This window comes from Grammomys surdaster, unplaced genomic scaffold (assembly GCF_004785775.1).
Source record: "Grammomys surdaster isolate TR1022 unplaced genomic scaffold, NIH_TR_1.0 199, whole genome shotgun sequence".
NCBI classification, from domain to species: domain Eukaryota; kingdom Metazoa; phylum Chordata; class Mammalia; order Rodentia; family Muridae; genus Grammomys; species Grammomys surdaster.
In genome coordinates, this window is record NW_021604644.1 from 1,758,574 (window position 1) to 1,781,073 (window position 22,500).

The window sequence follows — 22,500 nt, forward strand, 5'->3', positions numbered from 1 at the left end:
AACGGTTCTCCAGAGCACTGAGCTCCTACCACAGGGGAAATCCAAGCAGGTAAGAAGGTTGAAGAGGTTTCCTAATGAAGTGAGGAGGAGAGGGAAGGGTCAAGTTCCGCCCTATGAGCAGAAAACCCATATTAAAGGGTTTAAGCACTAGGGAGGATGAGAACCACTAGTGCTTAAACCCTTTAATATGGGTCCTCGTGTTGTGGTGACTCCCAACCACAAAATTATTTCATCGCTACTTCATGACTGTAATTTTGCTACTGTTATAAGGCGTTATGTAAATATTTGATATGTAGAATATCTCATACATGATCCCTGTTGGGGCACAAGTCACAGGTTGAGAACCACCGGCCTGGATGCTGAGACTACAGTCAGTGGAAAGTGTAGGAATACTTAGAAGGCTCTGCTCCATCTCTCACCAGCGGCGTTTATCCTCACAGAGGGTCTGGGAAGAAGGATGCTCACCTTCTTCCCTTCCAAAGATAATTGTTGAGATACAGAAAGCACCTGCGTTCGAAGGCGAAATGACCACATTAATCTCTAAGCACAGGGCCGGCCGTGGTGTTCTTTAAGAAAACAGCTTTAGGAGTTTAACGACAATCGAGAAAACCAAAGTGAATTAAAAGAAATAGTAATTAAATCAGGAAAGAAGTTTTTGTGAAGGGAATGGTAAAGGAAATTAGATCTGGTAATGCTGAAAAATGTGGCCAACTGGGCTGGGGGAGGGCAGGGCCTGGTGAGGGATAAGGGAGGGAAAGTCTGGGGGACAGTACTGGGCTGAGGGGTACTAAGAACAGAGTCTGGAGATGACCCCTTGAGATCACAGGGCAAACAAAGCCTGATTCATCATGACTATCTTGGGATCCTCCCAGACCACCCACATGTTCTGTGATTTTTTTTTTTGAACAATCCAAAAGAGAACATATAGGTTAAGGTTCATTACAATGAAAAGATGTGTGGTGATCATCTGAGATGACTCACACAGCCCTAGGTAGAATGGAGATCCTACTCAGGCCTCCCCAGGCTTGCTCTCCTAGGAGGGCCAGCACGTTTTTCCCCAGTACTGGCAGATGTGATCATGTGGATCATGTTTAAGCTCAGAGTTAGCTAGGCCCTTGGATCCCAGGGGTTTTCATTAGTGTTAGTCACTAAGGCCCCTAACACCTGGTGACTGACAAAGTACCATGTCTGGGTTGGAGAGAAGGCTAGTGCTTAATAGTACTTGGTGCTTTTGCAGAGAACCCAGGTTCAATTCCCAGCACCTACATGGAGGATCACAACAATCTGCAACTTGAGTTGCAGGGGATTCCAAGCCCTCTTCTGACTTTTAAGGCAGAAGGCATAAGCATATTGCACTTATATACACTCAGGCAAAACATTCATACATATAAAATAAAAATTTTAAAAAGCAACAAGACACTGTATCCTTAGAAAGAAATGTGATACAAAAACACAATAGCATCCCACAGCTTTATCAGTTCAATGGTTCAGAACCCTGTTTTCGGATTCCAGGCACAGGCCAACCTGCAAGCGAGCCTTTCTACAACCAGAAGATGTCAAGCCAGCCTTGATAACTTACTTCAGCATGATGGTCAAGAGGAGACCTTTATAGAGCCGTGAAAGCAGCACACAGTGTTGGCTTGAATCTGGTGAGGTGAAAAGTATTCACCAGACCCCTGTGGACTGTGCCAGTGCCAGCCACACTGTCCTGAACTCTGGTGATAAGAGTGCCACTCGCACTGCTAAGAAAACTATTATCTACCAAACCCCCGACAAGGATTTTCTACAGCCAAAGTTGTCCACTTGAGTCAACCCAAAGTCAAATTTCCAGACTCCATGATCTACATGGAGTCAGCACTGGCCTCATATCTGAACAACCAACTGTTTACATAATGTGGGGACATACACTTCTAGAAACTCCAACTTGTGCTCCTGTTTTGGATGCAGCCCTTCTCTGGAGTAAGCTATCCAGATGCAAAGATGTCAGAAAATCACAATGAGGGGTGTGGATCAGAATGTGCTGCTTTCTTGTTTCTCAAAGGGACATGATATGCCTGGCAGTGGTGGCACACTCCTATAATCCCAGCAGAGATAGGCTGATCTCTTAGTACAGACACACTGCAAGATCCAGAACAGCCAGGACTACCCAGAAGGAATTCCTGTCTGACATTATTGTTACGTGTCTCTTTTTTAATGAGTATGACATGAGTGCGTGTGTGTGTGTGTGTGTGTGTGTGTGTGTGTGTGTAGCACAGAAACACAGACAGCATGCTACAGCACACCAGCACACATGTGGAAGTCAGAGAACAACTTTGTGGGGTTTTCTCCTGGTACCCTTACATAGATTCTTAAGATACTATTGGACCACCAGGCAGGCTTGGCAAGACTCTTTAGCCTCTGAGCTGTCCCAGAAGTCCTGACACTGTGCTTCACATTTCTTCCCGATGTCACCTGGAACTTTCAGGACAGTGCGTCTACCTACAGCCTACCATAAAACAGGGGGCAGAGGGGACAGGCCAAAAGGGAGCCTCGGGAGAGTTTGTTCAGGATGTAGGAGATAGTGCCACTGAGTCAGAGGAAGGAGACAGGCAACCCTGCACACTGTGGCCTCCCAGGGCCTTCTGGCTCCCCAGCTCGTGGACTGCCCACACCACTAGCACACTAATATGCAAAGGGGGTGTTCCCCAGGTACAGCCTCCTGAAGCTTCCAAGAAGCCAAAGGGGAACAGCATCAGCCGACTTGTATGGTGAGCTGGAACAGGGTTCAGACTCAAGAGGTTTTGCACCAGGCGACTCCCACTCTGGACTCCTGTTTTGAGAGTGGTACCCTCTCAACCTCTACTAGAAAGCAGCAACAAGTTCTCACCTGGTGATCCCGGTATACGGGGACATTTGGGAACCAAATTCTCTGAATGCCATGACCCAAGTTAGTGCCAGTGTTAGCCACTACCCGAGACACCTTTACAGACAAACTCCTACATTTTGTTTTCTTTTTGGTTTTGTTTGTATTTGAGACAGGGTATCTCTGTGTAGGCCTGGCTGTCCTGAAACTTGCTCTGTAGACAATGCTGGGCTCAAATACAAAGATCCCCCTGCCTCTGCCTCCCAAGTGCTCCCCAGTAAAGGCATGTGACACCACTGCTAGCCTGTAAACTCCTATGTTAATGTACCTTCAAAATGCCCTCTCCTTTTAGTTAAATATTATAATGCAAGCTGAACACGCCCAGAGGCATCCCTGCCTATCCTTTCAACCTTTAAAACATGTGCTCCATGACCTTGAGTTAAGCATACCAAAAATGTGTTTCCTTCTTCAATTTTGACCTTAAAATAAGCATGTGCAGGAATGAGCCAACTTCTATAGGAATATGCCTAGGCTCCCTGATAAATAAATGCCATTGCTTTCTTTGTTGAAGAGAGTATTGCTTTGGAAAGAACTATCCACTGGTGCTCATGACGTTTATTATTTATCTTCACAGAGATTCAACCCCCGCCCCCTGCAGCCCATCACAACCTTAGAAAAGTGAGCCTGTGTTCTCTTGAAGGAAAGTATGTGATTGTGTGGCCCAGGAGTGAACAGAGGTGGGCAGCTATGCAGCCAGTGGCTGCTGAACAGCAAGACAGTAGAGTACGCTTAACCCTTTCATATGCAGACTGCTCAAGTTCTGTTTGTTTTGGGGCCATAAACTTCTAGACACTTCCTTAAGGTGAACCCATCCAGACTGTTTGCAGTTACCCTCTATTCCTATGGAGTTGATTTGCGTGCTTTGCTTTAATTCCTTCAGCTTAAGAAAGAGATCCAGTTGCCAGGCTGACCAAGAAAAGCATTTAAACAAATTTGATCAGACTCGCTACATTCTGGAGTCACTTCCTGTTGGAGGACTCACCAATGGGAAAACAAAATCACCTGCAGGTTCTGACGGTGGCTTCTTTCTATTTCATCTCCCCTTAACGTCTTGTGAACCTTCTGGCTTTCTCCTGAGTGTGCTAACGACTCCTCCATTCTGCTTTTCTATATAACCCTGCTGTCCTCAGGCTTCCCTTTCTGATTAACACCGTCCACTATTGCCAGCCCTGACTAACACTGCCCGCTATTACCAGCACTGCCAGCATGACCCCGCTCCCAGTGCGCACGTTCTCTCCCCAGACGCCAGCTGCTGAACACAGACTTACAAGTTTGTCAGCACCGAGAAGATTCAAGCTGGAAGCACAGACCCTTCCTCAATATACACAATGAAGAGCAACGGAGAAAGACACCTGCTGGCAACCTCTGGCCTCTGCACATACACATGCATGCAAACATGTACATACATATGAAAAAAAATAATTAAAAAAACCATATGGCTAAACATCCAATGGTTAGCTACCTCACAAGACAGTGTTACTTTCTTCCCATGAGAGCTTACTAACTGGTGAAATTATTACATCCATAATCACCACCACCCCCCCCCTCAGCACATAAGGACACTCAGATGAGGAAAGCAAAGTGTTCATATCTGCTAACTGCTATGTGGTAGTAGTGTTTCTAAGCCTCAAAGACGGGTACAGTAGTACAGCCCAGAGTCACATTAGTTCTGACCTGGACCCACCTTCCCTGGCTCTAAAGTCCCAAGGAACATCTGTGTGGGAATCAAGAATGTGCTGTCAGCTACGGCTAGTGGAGTATCCCTTTAATCCCCAGCGCTTGAGAGGTAGAGGCAAGCAGATCTCTGTAAATTTGAGGCCAGCCTAGTATACACAGAGCTACATAGCACCCTGTCAAGTACAAGGACATGCTCTCTGCACTCACAGGTTCCACAGGCTCTACAGTACTTCCTGGTAGATGCAGTCCAGCATTGTAGACACCTTCAGGCATTTCAACCTAGTGCCAACATTTGCATGATTTCAGAATGTCTTGTCCAACACGTGTGGGGTCCTGACCCCTGGAATGGGCGTGCGAACAGGAGAGGTACACAGCTGCCATCATCCCAGGCCCACCATGTTCAGAGTCAACACTTGGAGCCCAAGATGTCTCATTCTCAACTAGTTCAGGGACTCTGGCACTGTCCCTAATATGGCGTCTCCAAGGACTTCGAAGGCTCAGCCTAAGCTAATATTAGCAATTCACTTTGCTGGTGCTGCTGACATCAGAAGCAGATAGAATTGTAGCCCATGTCAAGGGGCCTGGAAGCATCTCAGGGCCAAGAACACCTTAACTCAAGTAAAGACCTAATGTGTTAAGATATTACAAGTGCTATAAATAAAAGCCAGGGGTGGTGGCACATGCCTGTAATGCTGAGACAGGAGGATTAAGAGTTCAAGCATAGCCTATCCTACACAGAGTACATAGACAGACAGACACACATACACACACACAAACTATTAATAGTTCATAAGCAATAAGAGTTAATTATAAAAGCAGCATAAGATGTAGTATACATATATAATGAAATTATCTGTCTAGAAAGAAATACATTCTGGCAAATGATCCCATGTGGAGTACATTATGCCAATCAAGTTAAGGCCATAAGCATAACAAACACTGTGTGACTCTTCCTGTAGGAAGGATAGCCATACCATGAAGACAGTGATGGCCGACAGCTGCTGGGGCAGGGCAGTTTTACAAGATGACAAGTTCGGGAGGCAGATGGGGAGAGCATCCTACAAGATAAATGTACTGGATACCACTGAACAGTAAGTTGAAAATGGCTAAGATGAAAATTTTTATGTGTGTTTTACCACCGAAAAAAAATTTTTTTTTTTGATAAAAAAGAAAGGAACAGCTTGAACACTGTGTCTCTCAGCAACGGTATTAGCATTGTATCGCAGAGCCAAAGGCAGCTACGGAATACATGCTGCACATCTTTACATCCAAGTCCCAAGTTCCTTCCTTTCCTTCTGCTGACTGAAGCTTGCCCATCCTGCCAGTAAGAGCGCATATACCTTATAACTCACTGGCTCAGAAAATGCAGCAGGTTTTCTGCTACCACTGGGGACCAGGCTAGCCAAGCCAATGAAGCACAGAAAGCACTTCGTGTGGTTGCAATATCTGTCTACCCTAGAGACACTTAACACAGACATACATATACAGACACGCAAAGACACAGACACACACAGATTTCTTTTCCAAATTAAAGTTATAACTTTTAGCTATATTTGGTACCTCTAACTGGCTATGGGGGAGGGCGGGATGCTATTACAGATATTACTGTCTTTTTTCCAAATGAATGGAACTCTGTTTTCTGTGTTTCAAAATATAAAAACACCTGTTTAGCGCAATAAGAAATTTCCAGAATCCAAGAAACCCAGTTTTCCAGACATTTTCTCCCAAATGTTTGGGGAAAATGTTTGTTAAGATTTACAAGTGCAAATATGTCACTGATATGTCATTCTAAGAAATCTTTCATGGAGCTGGTGAGATGTCTCCTTGGGTAATAGATCCATCAGGTAGAAGCCTGATGATCAGAGATCCAGAACATACATGGTGGAAAAAAAAGACTCCAAGTGTCTTCTGACCTCCAACACGAGCCTATCACACACTTACCCCACCCCTCCCACACATAACTAACTAAATGTAATTTTTAAAGATAAATCTACGAAGAAACATACAGTGTAGCCTGTGTAAGCTCTGGATCTGATTACTTATAACATAAAAGACAAGAGACTAATTAGAAAGAGGAAGGAACCAGCCAGCAGAGAACAAGAAAAGACAGCAGTGATTACTTTACACACACATATAGAAACAACAATGAAAGACATCATTTGGTATAATACACTACTTACACATACCTTTATCTTTAAAGTGTGATGCTAGAGTCACAGGCAGCTATGGGCCACCTGATGTGGATGCTGAGCTCAGAACCCATGACCTCTGCAAGAGCAGCAAGGGCTCTAAACCACTGAGCCACTGCTCCAGGCCAAAGGTTGGATTTTTAGTTTTTAAGTCTGTGCCCTGTGCACATGCAGCAGTGCAGCTGGAGGCCAGGAGATGGTGATGGATGCTCTGACCTGGAGGTGTAGAGAGTTTCCAGCCATCTTCGTGGGTGCTGGGAACAGAAAGCAGGTCTTCAGGGGAGCAGCGCGCAGCCTGAACTGCTGCCATCACCCTGACCTCAAGACAGTTTTTATTTCTCAACGCATGTTTTTATTTATTTGAGGGCATACACGTATCGTGACTCATGTGGTCAAAGAGCAATTTGTGGGGATCAGTTCTCTCCTTCCTCCATGTGGGTCCCAGGAACTAAACTCAGATCATTAGCAGGCACTCTGCCCCTCCTAGGCCTCCATCCATCCCATGACCTGTTTTACACATGAAAATGTACATGTCTTCAACATTGGTCTTGCTGGACAGTCAGTCGCTTCTTCCCTTCTCACTGGGCATCCCAGTGTGGAGCCTTCGGCTCCTGGACTGCCCTGCTGGGGTGATTCCTGCAACAGCAACTGCTGTTTGTACTCAGTGGGCAGCACAGGTGAAGACAAATCCCAATACTTACATTTAGATAGTAGTATAAAAGTGCTGTCTCACTCCTATTATAAAGTTTTTAATTTTTTAAAACTGAAAACAAAATTTTACCAATAAATCCAATTTCTCAAATCAGTTCTTTCAAAGCAGGTTTACAAATGAGAGATCAGTGGGCAGAAATCCCCAAAGCTCACCAGGACAAGAGAAAACGCAAACAATCGCCTGTGACTTTAGACACAAAGGACTGACTGAGCCAGGCCTGTTTGAGGAGTGGAGACAGGAGCATTGCAAGTTCCAAGAGAGTCTGGGTTACACAGTGAGACCCCATCTCAAAAAAGTAAAAACAAAAGAACAGAGTGAGCAGACACCCCAGACAAGATTCTTGGTTTCTGATTTCTCTGACTCTTTACCCTCGGCACCAGCTGCCTCACACACAGATCTCTGATGGGAACCCAAGGCACACTTCTCGAAAACCAAGTCCCCAAATGACAATCACCAGTACAGAAATACGTTGGGGAAAAGATGCCAAGGCCAGTTAGCATCTTGGATTTGAGTGACAACATGGTTGTGTGTGGAACTGTCAATCCTGCAAAGAATGAGCTCCGTAAGAAAGAATACCCACCTATTCACTGGTAAACCTAAAGGCAGAGACCAAGGGCCCTCACAATAAAGCATCGGCAACCAGTCTCCATATAAACAATTCCAAAGTTTATTAGCCATAGAAAAAACTGATTTCTCAAAGTCAATTCTTATTCTCTGTAAAATAATATACGTGAACAGAAAATCACTACACTTTTGGTCCAAGATATGTTGGGTTTTCCTTCTTCTTCAGATGACAGATGGATGCAGCCCAATCTACGATCGTGTGTACTTGCCCCAGATGTGCAGCATAAATACAGAAGCGATGAACAGAAGACTCATCACCAGCACTGGGACTGGGCCCCTGGGAATGAGAAGAGAAGGCATGCTTACTTCAGTCTCAAGGTGGGCAGCGTGGAGACCTTGTCTATACCACCCAATGGATTCCCAGAACTGACACTGGACAGATGAGCATGGTGATGGCCAGGCAGCTGTGCTGAGACTAGAGGAGGTACAGTCAGTCTCATCTTCTGCTGAAACACAGCACATTGTACACAAACGAAACCATCTGATGTCCTGGAGATGACCCCTCAGATATGCTAATTGTATGTACTTAATGTGTTCTACAATAAAAAGAAAAATTTCCTAAACTCTTATGTACAAAACATCTATCACAAACCTTCTCAAATTAACATGTATTACAACAGCCTTCCCTGTCTCACTACAGTGTATGTTTCACACAGATGGATTAGCATAAAATGCTTGTGATTCTTGGATTCCATTTGACCTGCACAAACTCATGCATCTCATGAGTGAGACAAGTATTCATCTCATTTTCTACATAAGGAAACCTGAGGCTCAGAGGGATCCCTGCCTACAGACACCCAGAAGGCAGAGGTCTGAGTATCTCTGATTCCACCCATCAAGGTCATTTATCTTCTGAAGTTCTTTTTATTTCTTTTGTTTTGTTAAGACAAAGTCTCTCTGTGTAGACCTGACTGTCCCAGAACTCACACTGAAACCAGGCTGGCCTTGAACTCAGAGGTCCACCTGCCTCTGCTGGCCTAGTACTTGGTTTAAAGGTGTACATATCACACCCAGCAAATCTAATCTTGGTACTACATTCCAGCACTGTGCACTAAACTGACTTGTTGTATCCATGGGCTTAGTGTAGAGAGGGAATAGATTTCCCCCATCTGCCTTTCTTTAAATCAAATGCTGCTTGCTATAAAGAACTGCCTCTGAATGTAGCAAGCTGTGAACATTTACTGTAAGCATTGCCCACACCAGGTTTGGAGATTCGACACATCTCACTTCAGCTCCCAGATACAACTGGGAAGTAGAGATCCCAGAAACGAATCTTTTACTCATCAAGGCATTACCAGGCAGGATCAGGTGAGGTAGCAGTAGTGCCAGACTGGATCAGACTGGATAATAAATACTATGGAGATCAAGTTCTCTGCTACATCATTCTAAAGTTTGTACAATTAGAGAGTAAGAAGGTTAAAACAGAGCGAGCACGGCCACACTAACTCATCTTCCTCCCTTACTGCCAGGCACCACTGCTAACATCAGCCAGAGCACAGAGCCAGCTCTCAAGGGGCATGGAGTGAGGCTGCCTGAATTCACAAGCTTACCTGTGGCCCATTCCTGACCTTCAAGTCTGCCTCCCCATCTGTAAAGAGGTTACTACAGCACCCACCTCAGAGCTACATACACATAAGGCAGACTTACAGCAGGTTCTCAGGAAACCTGAAAATCTTACAAAATCCCCAAAAGGAGCCAAATATAAGCCAGCTGACAGATTTGTAGGTAGGAACTCCCAACTGTGTCCTCTCACCGAAGCACATTTTTCCGACATGATTAGGATATTGCTTATGAAATTTCAAGAGACAGTTTCTACCAGTTCCTGGGAGGACCAGAGTACCACAACTGAAGGACTCCAAGGGTAGGCATGAGGCAGACTTGCCCAAACAAGGATTTCACACCTTTCTGAAGAATTTAAAATGAGTTCCAGGGCCACTGGCAAGAGCAAGGAAATACAAGGCTACTCCTCCAACACTAAAGGCTGCAAATTAAACACTAAAATCACCAAAGGCTGTCAGAACACTACCAGCTCACACCCCCACAGGTGAAGAAATGCTTCATAAAGATATTCTTACAAGCTGACAGTGTGTGTGTGTGTGTGTGTGTGTGTGTGTGTGTGTGAGGGGGGCAGGGAAAGATACTAGTCCAGGCCTGGTCACATAAGACTGTAGTCCCGGTGTTCAACTAGGAGGCTGAGGTAGAAAGAAGGAATGTTCCAGACTAGTCTGGCTACATTGTAAGACCCTGGCCCCCAAGAGAAAACAAAAATGTAACAGGAAAAAAATTCAATAAATGAATTAAACCAAATCCTACAAGTTATAGAGAAATCTTCATAAACTAAATCTGTAATGTAAGCCAAATCAATTAAACTACCGAATTGTTGTCTCTTTTCTATCAGACAGGCAGTAGAGGAAGGTGTGGGCTCCAACAGTCAGGTCTGCTCTGCCTCCTACCATTTGTGTCTGAGTACCTCACTGCTTCAGAGACTCATCTGTAAAATGGTGGAGCTCCTACCTCAGGAAGGCAGGTCAGATCAAAGCAGAAAAGATACTAAGTTTTCTGAAAAACAGCAAGGGCTACACAAAGGAGGGAGATTTGCTGCCGTTATCCCTTATCCGCCGGGTTTAGCTGGGAAGTAGCAGGAAAGGGTGCTATGGTAAGAGACAACCTGGCCTCAGAGGTGACTGAGGCACGGGACAGAAGTTGCCTAGATGGTCACCTCTCCTCAGTCCTCCCAAGGCTAAGCTTGGAAAGTGATGCGCTCACCCTCCTGGGTCTGCCCGCCACCCGCCACAGCAAGGAACTTTGGGTACCACAACATAAAGGGTCATTCCCATTAGGCTGTACTAATAACAGCTTCCCCTCAGGGCAGCTGTGAAAAATCACCCAATTCCCATTCAAATGCCCCCTCCCATTCCCCAATATGGGGCAGAAGAACCAAATGAAGAGCGATTTCCTTTAATTAAGCGGCTCCCTCCAGTTCTCCCTCCAGTTCTCCGTGCCTGCCATTTACCCTGACACATCGACAGGAGGCTCCTTTTTAATCACACCCAGAAATGTATCCTTCAGCACCCTAATCTGTCCATCAGCTGATGAGCAGGCGAGCCAGACCCAGCCCACCAGGCACAAAGGCAGCTGCAGGGCATCATGTCAGAGGCAGCTCCTACACCTCAGTCACCAGGACACATGCAAGTCCACCCCACGACTTACACTTTGAGCCCTGGGGAATCTTCCGTGTAGAATCGCCACATCCCCCCAGTTCCTGCAGAGGTGGTGCGGCCTGCGCTCCGGGTTCCACAGCTGGCATTTTTTCTGAAAGGGATTAAAAAAAAAAAAAGAGTAGTAGCTTTTCTCAGAAATTCCTTTAATAACATATCATATGCTTCTAGCATACAGGCTTTCTTTCTAAAAAGCAAGCTGTAAGAAGACCTTCTTTACTAAGATAAACTCAAACTCTGCCTTTGCCTTTCTGATCTTACGTTCTATAGACTGAGAACTACTGTCATGTGCCAATGCATACAGTAACTGCCTTTACCATTTCTAGCCTTCCCAGGGGACAGTGTGCCTCAGTTTGTCTTCATAGGAACTTCTGTGAAATAAACCCATCTATAAATGCCCTTAATTTATAATTTCATTTTTAAAAGATTACTTGAAAAGATGGCTTAAAATAATTGCACTTGCTGCAAAATTAAGAAAGGACATTGAACTGTAAATATATCAAGGTCCCCAAAATGAAGAATATATATGATGAATGAGTACTCTGTAATGTACTTGAGCTATTTTGATATACTGACCATCCACCTTGCAGAGGAGCAGGAGGTAAAAAGCAAACTTGTTCTCTGCAAAAGGATGACGGCTGGTGCACAGAGCCATCACGGCAGGCGGAGCAGACCAAAGGCATGGACACTCAGGACCAGGACCAGATCCAGACTCTCCTAGCAACTATACTCCTGTGGGATGGGGCACTGCCGAACCCTGTGCTAGCGTGGCAAAGCAAGGACCCGAGCACTGGGTGATAAGAAGAAATCCAAATGAAATCTTCAGTGCTATCACTATACCAGAAGTGTTAGGTGTGAAAAAAGAATGTTCTGTCCTACCAAATCCCAATATTCTCTCTACTAAAACCCCATTCCTGTGTGGGCTGCTGATCCTTGAGCTGCCTAAAGCCCACCTCACCCCATCCCAGTCTAGGCATGACATTCTGAATGCAGAAATCCTGACTATAGCCTAGGGAGCTCATCCTACCACATGAGCAGAAGATTAGAGTCTTGCTCCCAGTCTGACTCCACCGGTGTTCATGACAACTCTGACAGCAGTCAGTACCCATGATCTGAGTCTACTCTGCTAGCGGATGACATGTCAGATACATTACTTATGGGCTACAGTAGCCTGGGAACATACAATCTATGTGTGACTGCTTCTGTGGGAAGACTTTAAGTAGCAAAAAAGATGTACAGGGTGTGCAGAGTACCTGTGCTCTTAGAACGCCTCCCTGGACAGCAATATCTCTAATCTGGAAGGTGGGTACCTGAAATCTCCTTTGTTCATAAAACAGGAGTTGTGACCAAAGATAAGCCAGTGTCCACATGGAAAGTTATCACCTGAGCCACAACTACCACCATGTGCTTGCCGCTCTTTGAGGCACAACCCCTGAATTTAGTTCTCTTCAAAGTTGGAATTTCAAGATCCCTACAGAAACCAGTAGGACTTGTTGTTGTTACTTCTGCCACTGGCAGTGGGACAGAGCAGAGGATCTGGAAAGCAGGGTCCATAGAAACATCAAACTGTGCTCACAATATCCCTCATTACCTTATCTGGGAAGCTAGTTGAGGTGCCTAACAGAGCCCACTTTCATCTCTTAATCTTCAATGAAGTCTACACCTTCTTCCTGTACTCTTACAAATGCTGCTCAGCTAACCACGTGCATGCTGTGGTCTACTGCTATGGCTGCTGGCACCTGGCACGGGCAGGAGCAGCCCCAGTTCACTGACCTGCCCGTCCACTTACTGTTTCTTTTGCCTAGGAGGCCTTTCCTCCATGGACCAGTGTGTCACTCACTCCCTTGCACCTCATGGGTCTCTATGAGTCACTCACCTGAACACCCATCCAAACTATCCACCCTCACTCTTTCTTCACCCAGCTTCCCTAATGTGTTGCCTTCCTCACTTGAAATCCCATGACCTATTTATTTGTCCTGGTTACTCATGGCCTCCACATTGGGAAGAAGCTCACAGCATGCAGACAAGCCCTAGCTATCTTTCTTACAATTACATTCTCCAAGATAAAGCAAGGCTTGACATGGCAGACCTTCAGTTATTGTTTCCTAACTGTCTTAATATCCCTAACTATTCCACCATCTTAAACTTAAAATTCCCATCACTTCTGCAGGAACACCATGAGGCTGGCACTTGCTAGTTTGTGGTCTCTGAGATATCATCTCTCCTTCTCATCATGACTGTGGCAGCTTCCTTTCCACTGTACTGTGCAGAGCAAGGGCTCCAACCCCAGCTTCACCTTAAATCCCACCCACTTCTCTGAGGCCTTATTACTACTGCAGCTTCATTCAGAGAGACAGAAACTGCACACTACAGCGCCCAAGTATCACTAACCAGAGCTTCAACTTCTTCTCAAACAATGGACATAGTCTTAGCCAACGGCGATCACAATTACCTAACCATCAACAAGTTCCTAGAATGAATTTTGTACACTACATGCATATAGCCACACACACACCAGCATGTGTGAGTGAATTCTGGACATGCCATACATACATACATATATACAGCCACTGGCTGTCTCGTATTACGAACCCTACAATACCAGAACCTAAAAGATGTCATCCGTATCCATAACCTTCAAAGTTACATCTGTCACCTCACTTGTGCAGGGGTTGCCTCATTTTTACTTATTATCCTTTGATAATTTCATACTTAGGTACCTTCTGGTTCCCTAAGAACTCTCAGATCGCCAAACTTCCCTATTAACTCCTCTTGAACAAAAACCAATCCCCAAAGAACTATACACACCTAAAAGAGTAGCCAAAAAACCTCTCTGCAATCCCAGCTAGCAACAAGAAGCACCCTAGGCACATACAATCTAAACCATAGCCAGTTCTATTACAACTTCCTTCTCTGAGCTGCAATCTGTTACACCCATGTTCTAACCACCTAGTTCAGACTGTAGATTTCCTACTGCAGTCAACAAGACAAGCTATTTTGTTGTTGTGTTGTCTTATGGGTCGTGCTGGGGATCAAACATACAGCCTTACACATGCATGCCTGGCAGCTCTCTACTCCTGAGCTATCTACCCACTATATCCTCAAGCCTTCCTCTTCACATTCTTAAGGGTGGTTTTAAAGTACACCTTTGAGTTTTCAAGGTCAACTCCTTGCTACAAAAACCCTCACTAGTCCTACAAACACAACAACGAGGTTGATTGATTCCTTCAGTCAACATTTGCTGTGGCATGATTTAAGACAGGAGCTGGAAAAGAGGACCTGGGCCGATGTTCTGTCAAAAGCAGAGAAGATGACTGTGTAGACATAAGTAGTACATACTATTACAACTATAATCCTAGCACATGGGATGTGAAGGCAGGATGATGTAAGTTCAACCCTAAGTAGTGTGCGACTGTCTAGAAAGAAACTAACTAAAAGGAAAAAAAAAGTGGTAGTAAGTTCAGAATCGCTGGCTCACAGGAGAAAGGAGAGGCCAGGGATCCCTCTGAAGGCCTCCTTTTTTAACAGACACCACCAGAAACTTACAGAGAACCTAAGTGGAAGAGTAACAGCAGGCTGGAGGATGGACAGTGGTGGAAATACAAAGCAGAAGAAGTTGAGGGTTAAACTTGGACAGAAATGGAGGAAGAAAAGTAGTAAGGTCTTTCTGTGAAGTCTGACATATGACTGTATAGAGAAGACACCAAGTATTTTTTTTAAAAATGACTGGAGTTTCTGAATTTCTGTAAATAAGCAGTGACAGTTAAAAATAAGGAGACAGTGAAGCTGGAGAGATGGCTGAGAGGTTAAGAACACTTGTTGCTCCTGCAGAGAACCCCAAATCGGTCCCCAGTACTCATATGGTGGCTCACAGTCACTCATAACTGCAGCTTCAGGTGACCTCCAAGGCCACCAGGCAAGAAAGTGATGTACACACTTTTGTATATATGTGTGCATACAACACACACACACACATACAAAATAGACTTAAAAAGAAAGACACACACACACACAGCTGGATGGGCAACCAGGGTAACAGACTGTTGTGTAAGGCAAATATCGTTAAAGTCAGTGTGTATGGGACCTCCCGATGGAAGACTGAAAGGTATAGCCTCAGACACACCAGCCTTACGCCAACGCTTTTCCTAAAGTTGTTCCTGATCCTGGTCTAATTTAACTTACCTTTAACTGAAGTGGTGCGTGCAGCTGATCAAGGAGAGGAAAACCATGCCTCCCTCTTAAAAGGCCTGTAACTAACTGGATGGCCACGTCAGCTCGGGCTCACCCGGCCCCTATGAATCTTCCCATCCTGGAGCTCGCTCCAGCAATGCAAAGTCCTGGGTCCCTCGCCTCTTCCAGTCCTAGCAGGGCGCCCCCACACCCTCCTCCGACCCCGGAGCCACTTACCTCTGCCGGACAGTGGATCCCGCAGCCCGTGCGGCCACCGCTTTGCTGGGAGAGCGCCCAGAGGAGCCCACATTGGTGCCACTGGGCGTTGGACCCGGCTGCAGAGAGAAGCGGACAGTGAACATCGCGGGTCGGGTCCTCTTCCCACCCCCGACCCCACACACAACCGAGAAGCAGGGAAGAGTAATGAGGTCCCGGAAAGAGAAGGAGACCAAGACGGGCTAGTGTGCCCCATGGAAGAGGGGACCACGCACCATGCTAATGTATAAGAACAGTGGGCACAGGAGGCACGAAAAAAGCAGTCAGGAAGTTGCCGAGCACTCAGAACACTAGTAGAGACAGGCTCTGGAACCGCCCCCGGCCGGCTGGCAGGGTCTTCGCAGACTCTAGGATTCTGGACTATCCTAAGATATGCCTGTAAAAATTATGCTGAGAACAACTGGGCCGTGTGAAAGTAAAGATCTTTCGCTTCTTTTATTTAATTTATTTAGCATCTTTCATATGGTCAAACATCACCAAATCGAAAGTTTTGAACACGTTCACACGAGAAATTAAGTCAGGCATTTTCTTGGCGCCCACAGATTTATCGCTGATGTGTCCTAAACTGACGCAGGCGTAGTTGCTCTGGGTCGACTGTCAGCCCGGGGCGGAGCTTGCAGGAGCGAGCAGAAGCTCGTGCGGAGAGCGCAGGCGCGGCTGTTCTACCATGGCCGAAAACCTGTACCGAGCCCGTTCCCGGGTTTACAGCCCATCGGTGCTGTTTCTGCACCCAGACATGGGTATAGGCGGTGCCGAGCGGCTAGTGCTGGACGCGGCGCTGGCGCTGCAGGAGTACGGCTGTCAGGTGAAGATATGGACCGCGCACTACGACCCGAACCACTCCTTCATCGAGACCCGCGAGCTCGAGGTGCAATGCGCAGGGGACTGGCTGCCTCGCAGCCTGGGCTGGGGCGGCCGCGGCGCCGCCATCTGCTCCTACGTGCGCATGGTCTTTCTGGCGCTCTACGTGCTGTTTCTCTCTGGCGATGAGTTCGACGTGGTGGTGTGCGACCAGGTGAGGCCGCCACCAATTCTTGGCTGGGGAGAGGGACCTCTGTTCTAGGTTTTTAGGAACTGTCCAGCAGGAGTCCCCAGGGAGAGAACGGTCACCAGTTTTAGTATGGACCCTTTAAAATGGCAGATCGCAGGGACATCTCTTCCCCGCCCCCTTCCTTTCGTTGAAGATCCTTGAGGTAGGGCTTACATCCCTGCATTTTAAATGTTTAAATTTGGATGATTGGATCCAGGTGGTTGCTAGCAGTAAAAGTCGCCTTCCGGCCACACCTTGTATGTGACTCTGTTTACTCTTCTTTCTTCTCTGTAATTCCTATTGTCCCTGCTTCCAGGTCCCATCCATTCCACCCTCTCCAGTCTTCCTAATACCGCCATTCCAGTACTTAGCAGTGCCATGGATTAAAGTCAAGCTGAATGTATCATGTCTCCATTAAAACTTTACCATGATCCCCATTGGTCTTTGGAGAAAAATCCAGTTATTTTGTCTATACAAGTGTCTGAACTTGTATATGGAAACCAGAGGTCAGCTAATCTCCACCTGAGCATTGGAGTCAGGCTCTCTCATTGAACCTGGAACTGAAAGATTGAGCTAGACTTTTAGACAGTTACCCACTGCCATACCTGGAGCCAACTCCTAAGCCACGCCTTTTTTTTTTTTAATATTTACTCAGGAGTAAAAGTTCAAATAGGAAGTATAATGTAAAAATTCCTTGTTCCCATCCTTGAGAGGACCACTGTCAACAGTGTCTTCTACATCCTTCCAGAAATGATGTGGGCCACTGTAGTATATGTGTCTGTTTCCTGCTACATCTTACTTGTACGTAACTGAGATTCGGCTTACCTGCTGTTGGACACTTTGCTTTTGTTCTGCAAAAATTTGGGACATCTATTGATATTCAAGAATGATATCAATCTCTTGAGTGGCTGGAAAAGTCCCCTTTATTGAAATATCTTGTAATTGCTCTAGTCTTCCCTAAAAGACATTAACATTGCAACCAGGTTTGGGGTGTGTGTGTGATCCTAGGTGTGACATCCTCATACTTCACTTATCTCACTTCTTACACAGTCCTCTGAGGAAACTCCTGAGGGGCGGGAGGCAGTTGTGGGTCATGGAGTAGCTCATTGCAAATGTCAGTAACAGTTTCCAGCTTTTACTTCCAATGGTGTCACCATATTCTCCCACAGTCTGTACTCGGCTACCCAGTGCTTTTATCCACAATGGGTACCTCTGTACTCTAACCAAGCGGACAGGTGGAAATAGCCACAGATGCTCCAGGGATCCTTTAATTATGATCCTGAGCTGCACTGAACCACCCTGAGGAAGCTGTGTATTCATGGTTAATGTAGACATTTACCTAGATCCTGTGGATTCAGTAATACCGGGCGGCTAGGCTATAACAGGAAAAGGATTGTGGCCATGGCGGTTGAGGTGACCAGTCACTTACCTACTGTTTTACCTTCTTTAGGTGTCTGCCTGTATCCCCGTGTTCAAACTGGCCAGACGGCGTAAGAGGGTCCTGTTTTACTGTCACTTCCCAGATCTGCTGCTTACTCAGAGGAATTCAGCTCTGAAGAAGTTCTACAGGGCACCCATCGACTGGATCGAGGAATACACCACAGGCATGGCCGATCGCATCTTGGTCAACAGCCAGTACACAGCTTCCGTCTTTAAGGAAACCTTCAAGACCCTGTCTCACAGAAATCCCGATGTACTCTACCCGTCTCTGAATATCGGCAGCTTTGACCTGGCCATTCCTGAAAAGATAGACGACCTAGTCCCCAAGGGGAAACAATTCCTGTTCCTCTCTATCAACCGATATGAAAGGAAGAAAAATCTGCCCCTGGCACTGAGATCCCTCGTCCACCTTCGTGCTCGGTTGCCATCTCAAGAGTGGGAGAAGGTTCATCTGTTCATGGCTGGTGGCTATGACGACAGGATCCTGGAGAACGTGGAACACTATAAGGAGCTGAAGCAAATAGTCCAAGAGACAGACCTGGAGCGGCACGTGACCTTCCTGCGGTCCTTCTCTGACAGACAGAAGATCTCGCTCCTCCACGGCTGCTTGTGCGTGCTCTACACTCCGAGCAATGAGCACTTTGGCATCGTCCCTCTGGAGGCCATGTACATGCAGTGCCCAGTCATCGCTGTTAATTCTGGTGGGCCCTTGGAGTCTATTGTCCACAAGGTCACGGGGTTTCTGTGTGAGCCTGACCCAGTGCACTTCTCAGAAGCCATGGAGAAGTTCATCCACAAACCATCCTTAAAAGCAACCATGGGCCTGGCTGGAAAAGCCAGGGTGGCAGAGAAGTTTTCCGCTGACGCGTTTGCAGATCAGCTCTACCAGTATGTCACCAAACTGGTGTAGTAGTCAGGAGAGCGTAGCGTAGGGTCTGTATGCTACATGCACTGCAATCCCTCTCGTGGGCTGTAGAAGCACCTTTGAAACCAAAAGAGGAGGGAAAACAAACAAAAAGGAGTTAGAATCTAGTGCTAGTAAGATAATTTTTTTTTTTTTAAGTAGACTTGAGTCTTGAATGTGAGCCACCTGTCCACTACACCTACCTGTCATTTTCTGAAAATATTCTTAGTGCTGTAAATCATTCCAAATCTCATCAGTATTGTTGAAAGTATGGTAGCAATCTGCTGCTAGCAGACTATTTTAATTCTATTTTTCTGGATTATTGTTCCTTTATATATAAAGGTTTAATCATCCAGTGCCTTAATTGGCTTTAGTAGTTTAGGTCTTACCATCGTCACAGTCAGTTGATTTGACTTCAGAGTGTGATGGGGACGGGGCTACTGTGGTTCTCATGCTCAGATGACTTAAAGTGTTCTCTAGTAGCTGCTAGGAAATTTTTGCTGGAATTTTGGCTAGTTCCATTGCAAGAGTGCTCAGTATTATTTATTGTTTTGGTTTTTTTGTTTCATTTTGTTTTTTTACTACAACTTGACAATAAAAGATATTTAGCATCAGAAGAGACTAGAACATTAGGTCTGGGCCTGGAGCTCTGACTTCACCTTGTTAAATATTTAAACCTGTAGTCAGAAAACTAGGATAAGCAAGATAGTTGACATGAAGGAAAACCACACATCACACATGTTTTGGCTTACCATGTCAGAACTACACACGCCTGGCCTTATTTCTTTGAGCCTGTGACAGGACAGTGTATTCAGACAGGAAGCAAAGACAAAAAGGGTCCAATATCCCTTTCTAGAAAATGTCCCTTGATGACCTGATTCTCTTCCACTAGCCCTCACTACGAAAGTCTATCACCTCTCAGTAACAATGTGGGCCAGGTCCAAGCCTCAGGGCACGGGCCTTTGGAAGCTGTATAAGAGTTCTCTAGATTGGCAAACAGCACTTACAGAATGAATTCCCAGAAGAAGAATGACTTAAAGGCTAATCCAACAATGAGCAGAAAGTCCAGAAATTCAGTAGTTGTTCAATCCATGAGGCTGGATGTCTCAGCTGGTCTTCAGTATACACTGGAATCCCAATGAAGTAGGCTCTAATGCCGGTGAAGGAATGGACTTGCCTGCAAGGTAAGGACAAGCAAGCAAAGAGCAAAAGCTTCCTTCTTCATGTCCTCATATAGGCTGCCAGCAGAAGGCATGGCACAGACTAGAGGTGTGTCTTCCCACCTGAAGATCGGGACTAAAGGAAGAGCTACCAACTTCAAATTAAGCAAAAATCCCTCCCAGGTGTGCCCTCCATTGTTAGATTTTAGTTCATCCCAGATGGAGTCAAGTTGACAACCAAGAATGGCCACCACCGAGGACACTCCGAATCTGAACTGTATATCAAGCTTCCAGACATGTTTCTTAATGTTATTGGTGTCTCCAGCCCTCGTAGTGTTTGTATCGTATTCTCTGCAGAGTTTAGCATGCCGGTGTTTCCTGTTCTTCACGTAAATACCTTGTGTGAAGCTTGCTTGACCTGCCACTCACCTCTCAACTCCTCTATCCCTGTGACACTGCCCAGTAATAACTGTTTGTTGTTGTTTACCTGTTGCTTGTAAGTGCAAGTGTTAAAGTAATTTTAAAGCTAAATTCACCTATAAGAATATAATAAATACCTGTAATCAAATAGTCTAGTTTATGGTTTCGAGCACAGAGCTGAACAGCCTGCCTGACTTAGAGGGAAGTAATCTCTGCTTAACACCTCAACTTCTTCATCTGTGAAGTGGGGGAATTGCCCTGTCATGCTTCCCTGGAAGGGTAATTGTGACAGATTTCAACAGTAGAGAACAGTATAAATGTTAGCCACTGGAGGTTAAAAAGGACTAGAAGTCTCATGTGAACTCAGGCCACAGTGAGATCACTTTGTTGAGGCTCTGTAGAAATTAGTTTAAATCTCTGCAGTTTTAGTTTAAATCTGTATCTCGGGAGTATTTTTTCCAGGTCCAATACCAAAAAGGAGCGTCCCCAAATAAGGATGTCACACCTGGTTCTATGGAATTTGGTTTCCCTAGTGTTTCGGAAGATCAGTAAAGTAGGTCTTCCCAATTCTGTGGTTTAGTTCATACATTTGAGAATTATAGCATTTCAGGGGAAACCTGACGGCTCTGACTCTTTGATTCAAGACTGGTAGAATTGATCACATGATTTGTGTCAAGGGCTCACTTACTGTGAGTGTTTATCATTCCAAAATGAACTCTGGGTTCCTGGCACTTGTTTTCCTTGTCCTGAGCCCATGGATGACAGAAATCTTCCCAGGCCTAGACAGACTTCAGAGTCCTACCTGCTCTGTCTTGCCTCTGGGCTCCTAGACAAACAGCTGAGGGTGGAGCTTTCCCCACAGGGTGTCCAGAACTTGCAAAATTGCATTCAGTAGAGAAATAGCATGGACCACTGGAACTGACTTGTGGCCTCATCAGTAGTAATTCTAGCGTTAGGGAACCAGCCCTTCTCAGCATGCTGTCAGAGATGCACAGTAGACATTCATTCCATCCTCTTATGAAATCCAGCTTCCCTTTGCAGGTGAGTGAGAGTAAACTATTGCTTCATCACAGCCTGGAGCCCCACCCTACCGGCTTCAGTCATCAAGCTCCATGCTTGTCCCCCTCGAACTGCTACCATGCTTGCTTGGGCCCTGGGCTCAGAAAGGCTTCACTGTTACTTACCATTTGGTCCTTGGGTCATCTGATATTCATGTGAGTCTCCAGCATCTTGGAAAGGCCCAGACAAATGAAAGCCATAACCAAGTGTGCACAGCTGAAAAGTGTCAGAGCCAGAGTTCAACCCATCTTGCCTCTAGACCTCAGACTGGCCAGGATTTCTCAGTTTGCTCCCCTGAGACACAACTACCACATCCCTCATACATGCACACCCAGTTGGGGTGAGGATGACCTTGTATACAGAAGGTATGAACTTGCTCAGTGGCAGGCTGTATTACTGGGGTTCTTCCTCGTGATGTTCCCATGGCCTCTGAACCTTTCCATGTGGTCTAAAAGCTTGTAGAGCTCACCCTGGGTTGCCATGTTTCCTTCACAGCGTCCTTCAAAGGCAATTGCAGGCACCTTTGAGGTGGGAAATCAGATGTACATCTGGGAAGTAGTGACACTGTAATTGAAGCCTGGTGTCTTGGTCTTTCTTACTTTGGGTTTTATTGCTGTAAAGAGATGACCATGACTCTTATAAAGGGAAACATTTAGTTGGGGCTGACTTACAGTTCAGAGATTTAGTCCATTATAGTAATGGTGGGAAACATGGTAGCA

General features: G+C 45.8%; 2 protein-coding genes across 2 annotated transcripts; one reads left to right on the plus strand and one right to left on the minus strand.

The window, feature by feature from the left end:
* Positions 1-8,125: 8,125 nt before the first annotated feature.
* Sec61b (SEC61 translocon beta subunit) lies at positions 8,126-16,097 on the minus strand. Its single transcript, XM_028770264.1, has 4 exons — positions 15,984-16,097; positions 15,730-15,827; positions 11,315-11,416; positions 8,126-8,381 (listed from the first exon to the last, which is right to left on the minus strand). Exons 1-4 carry the CDS (start codon positions 15,984-15,986, stop codon positions 8,294-8,296), a joined length of 291 nt encoding a protein of 96 aa, XP_028626097.1. The 5' UTR covers positions 15,987-16,097; the 3' UTR covers positions 8,126-8,293.
* Positions 16,098-16,374: 277 nt separating this feature from the next.
* Alg2 (ALG2 alpha-1,3/1,6-mannosyltransferase) lies at positions 16,375-20,870 on the plus strand. The gene is made up of 2 exons (XM_028770228.1): positions 16,375-16,783; positions 18,249-20,870. The coding sequence occupies exons 1-2, from the start codon at positions 16,436-16,438 to the stop codon at positions 19,146-19,148; spliced, it is 1,248 nt and encodes a 415-aa protein (XP_028626061.1). The 5' UTR covers positions 16,375-16,435; the 3' UTR covers positions 19,149-20,870.
* The last annotated feature ends 1,630 nt before the right edge of the window (positions 20,871-22,500 follow it).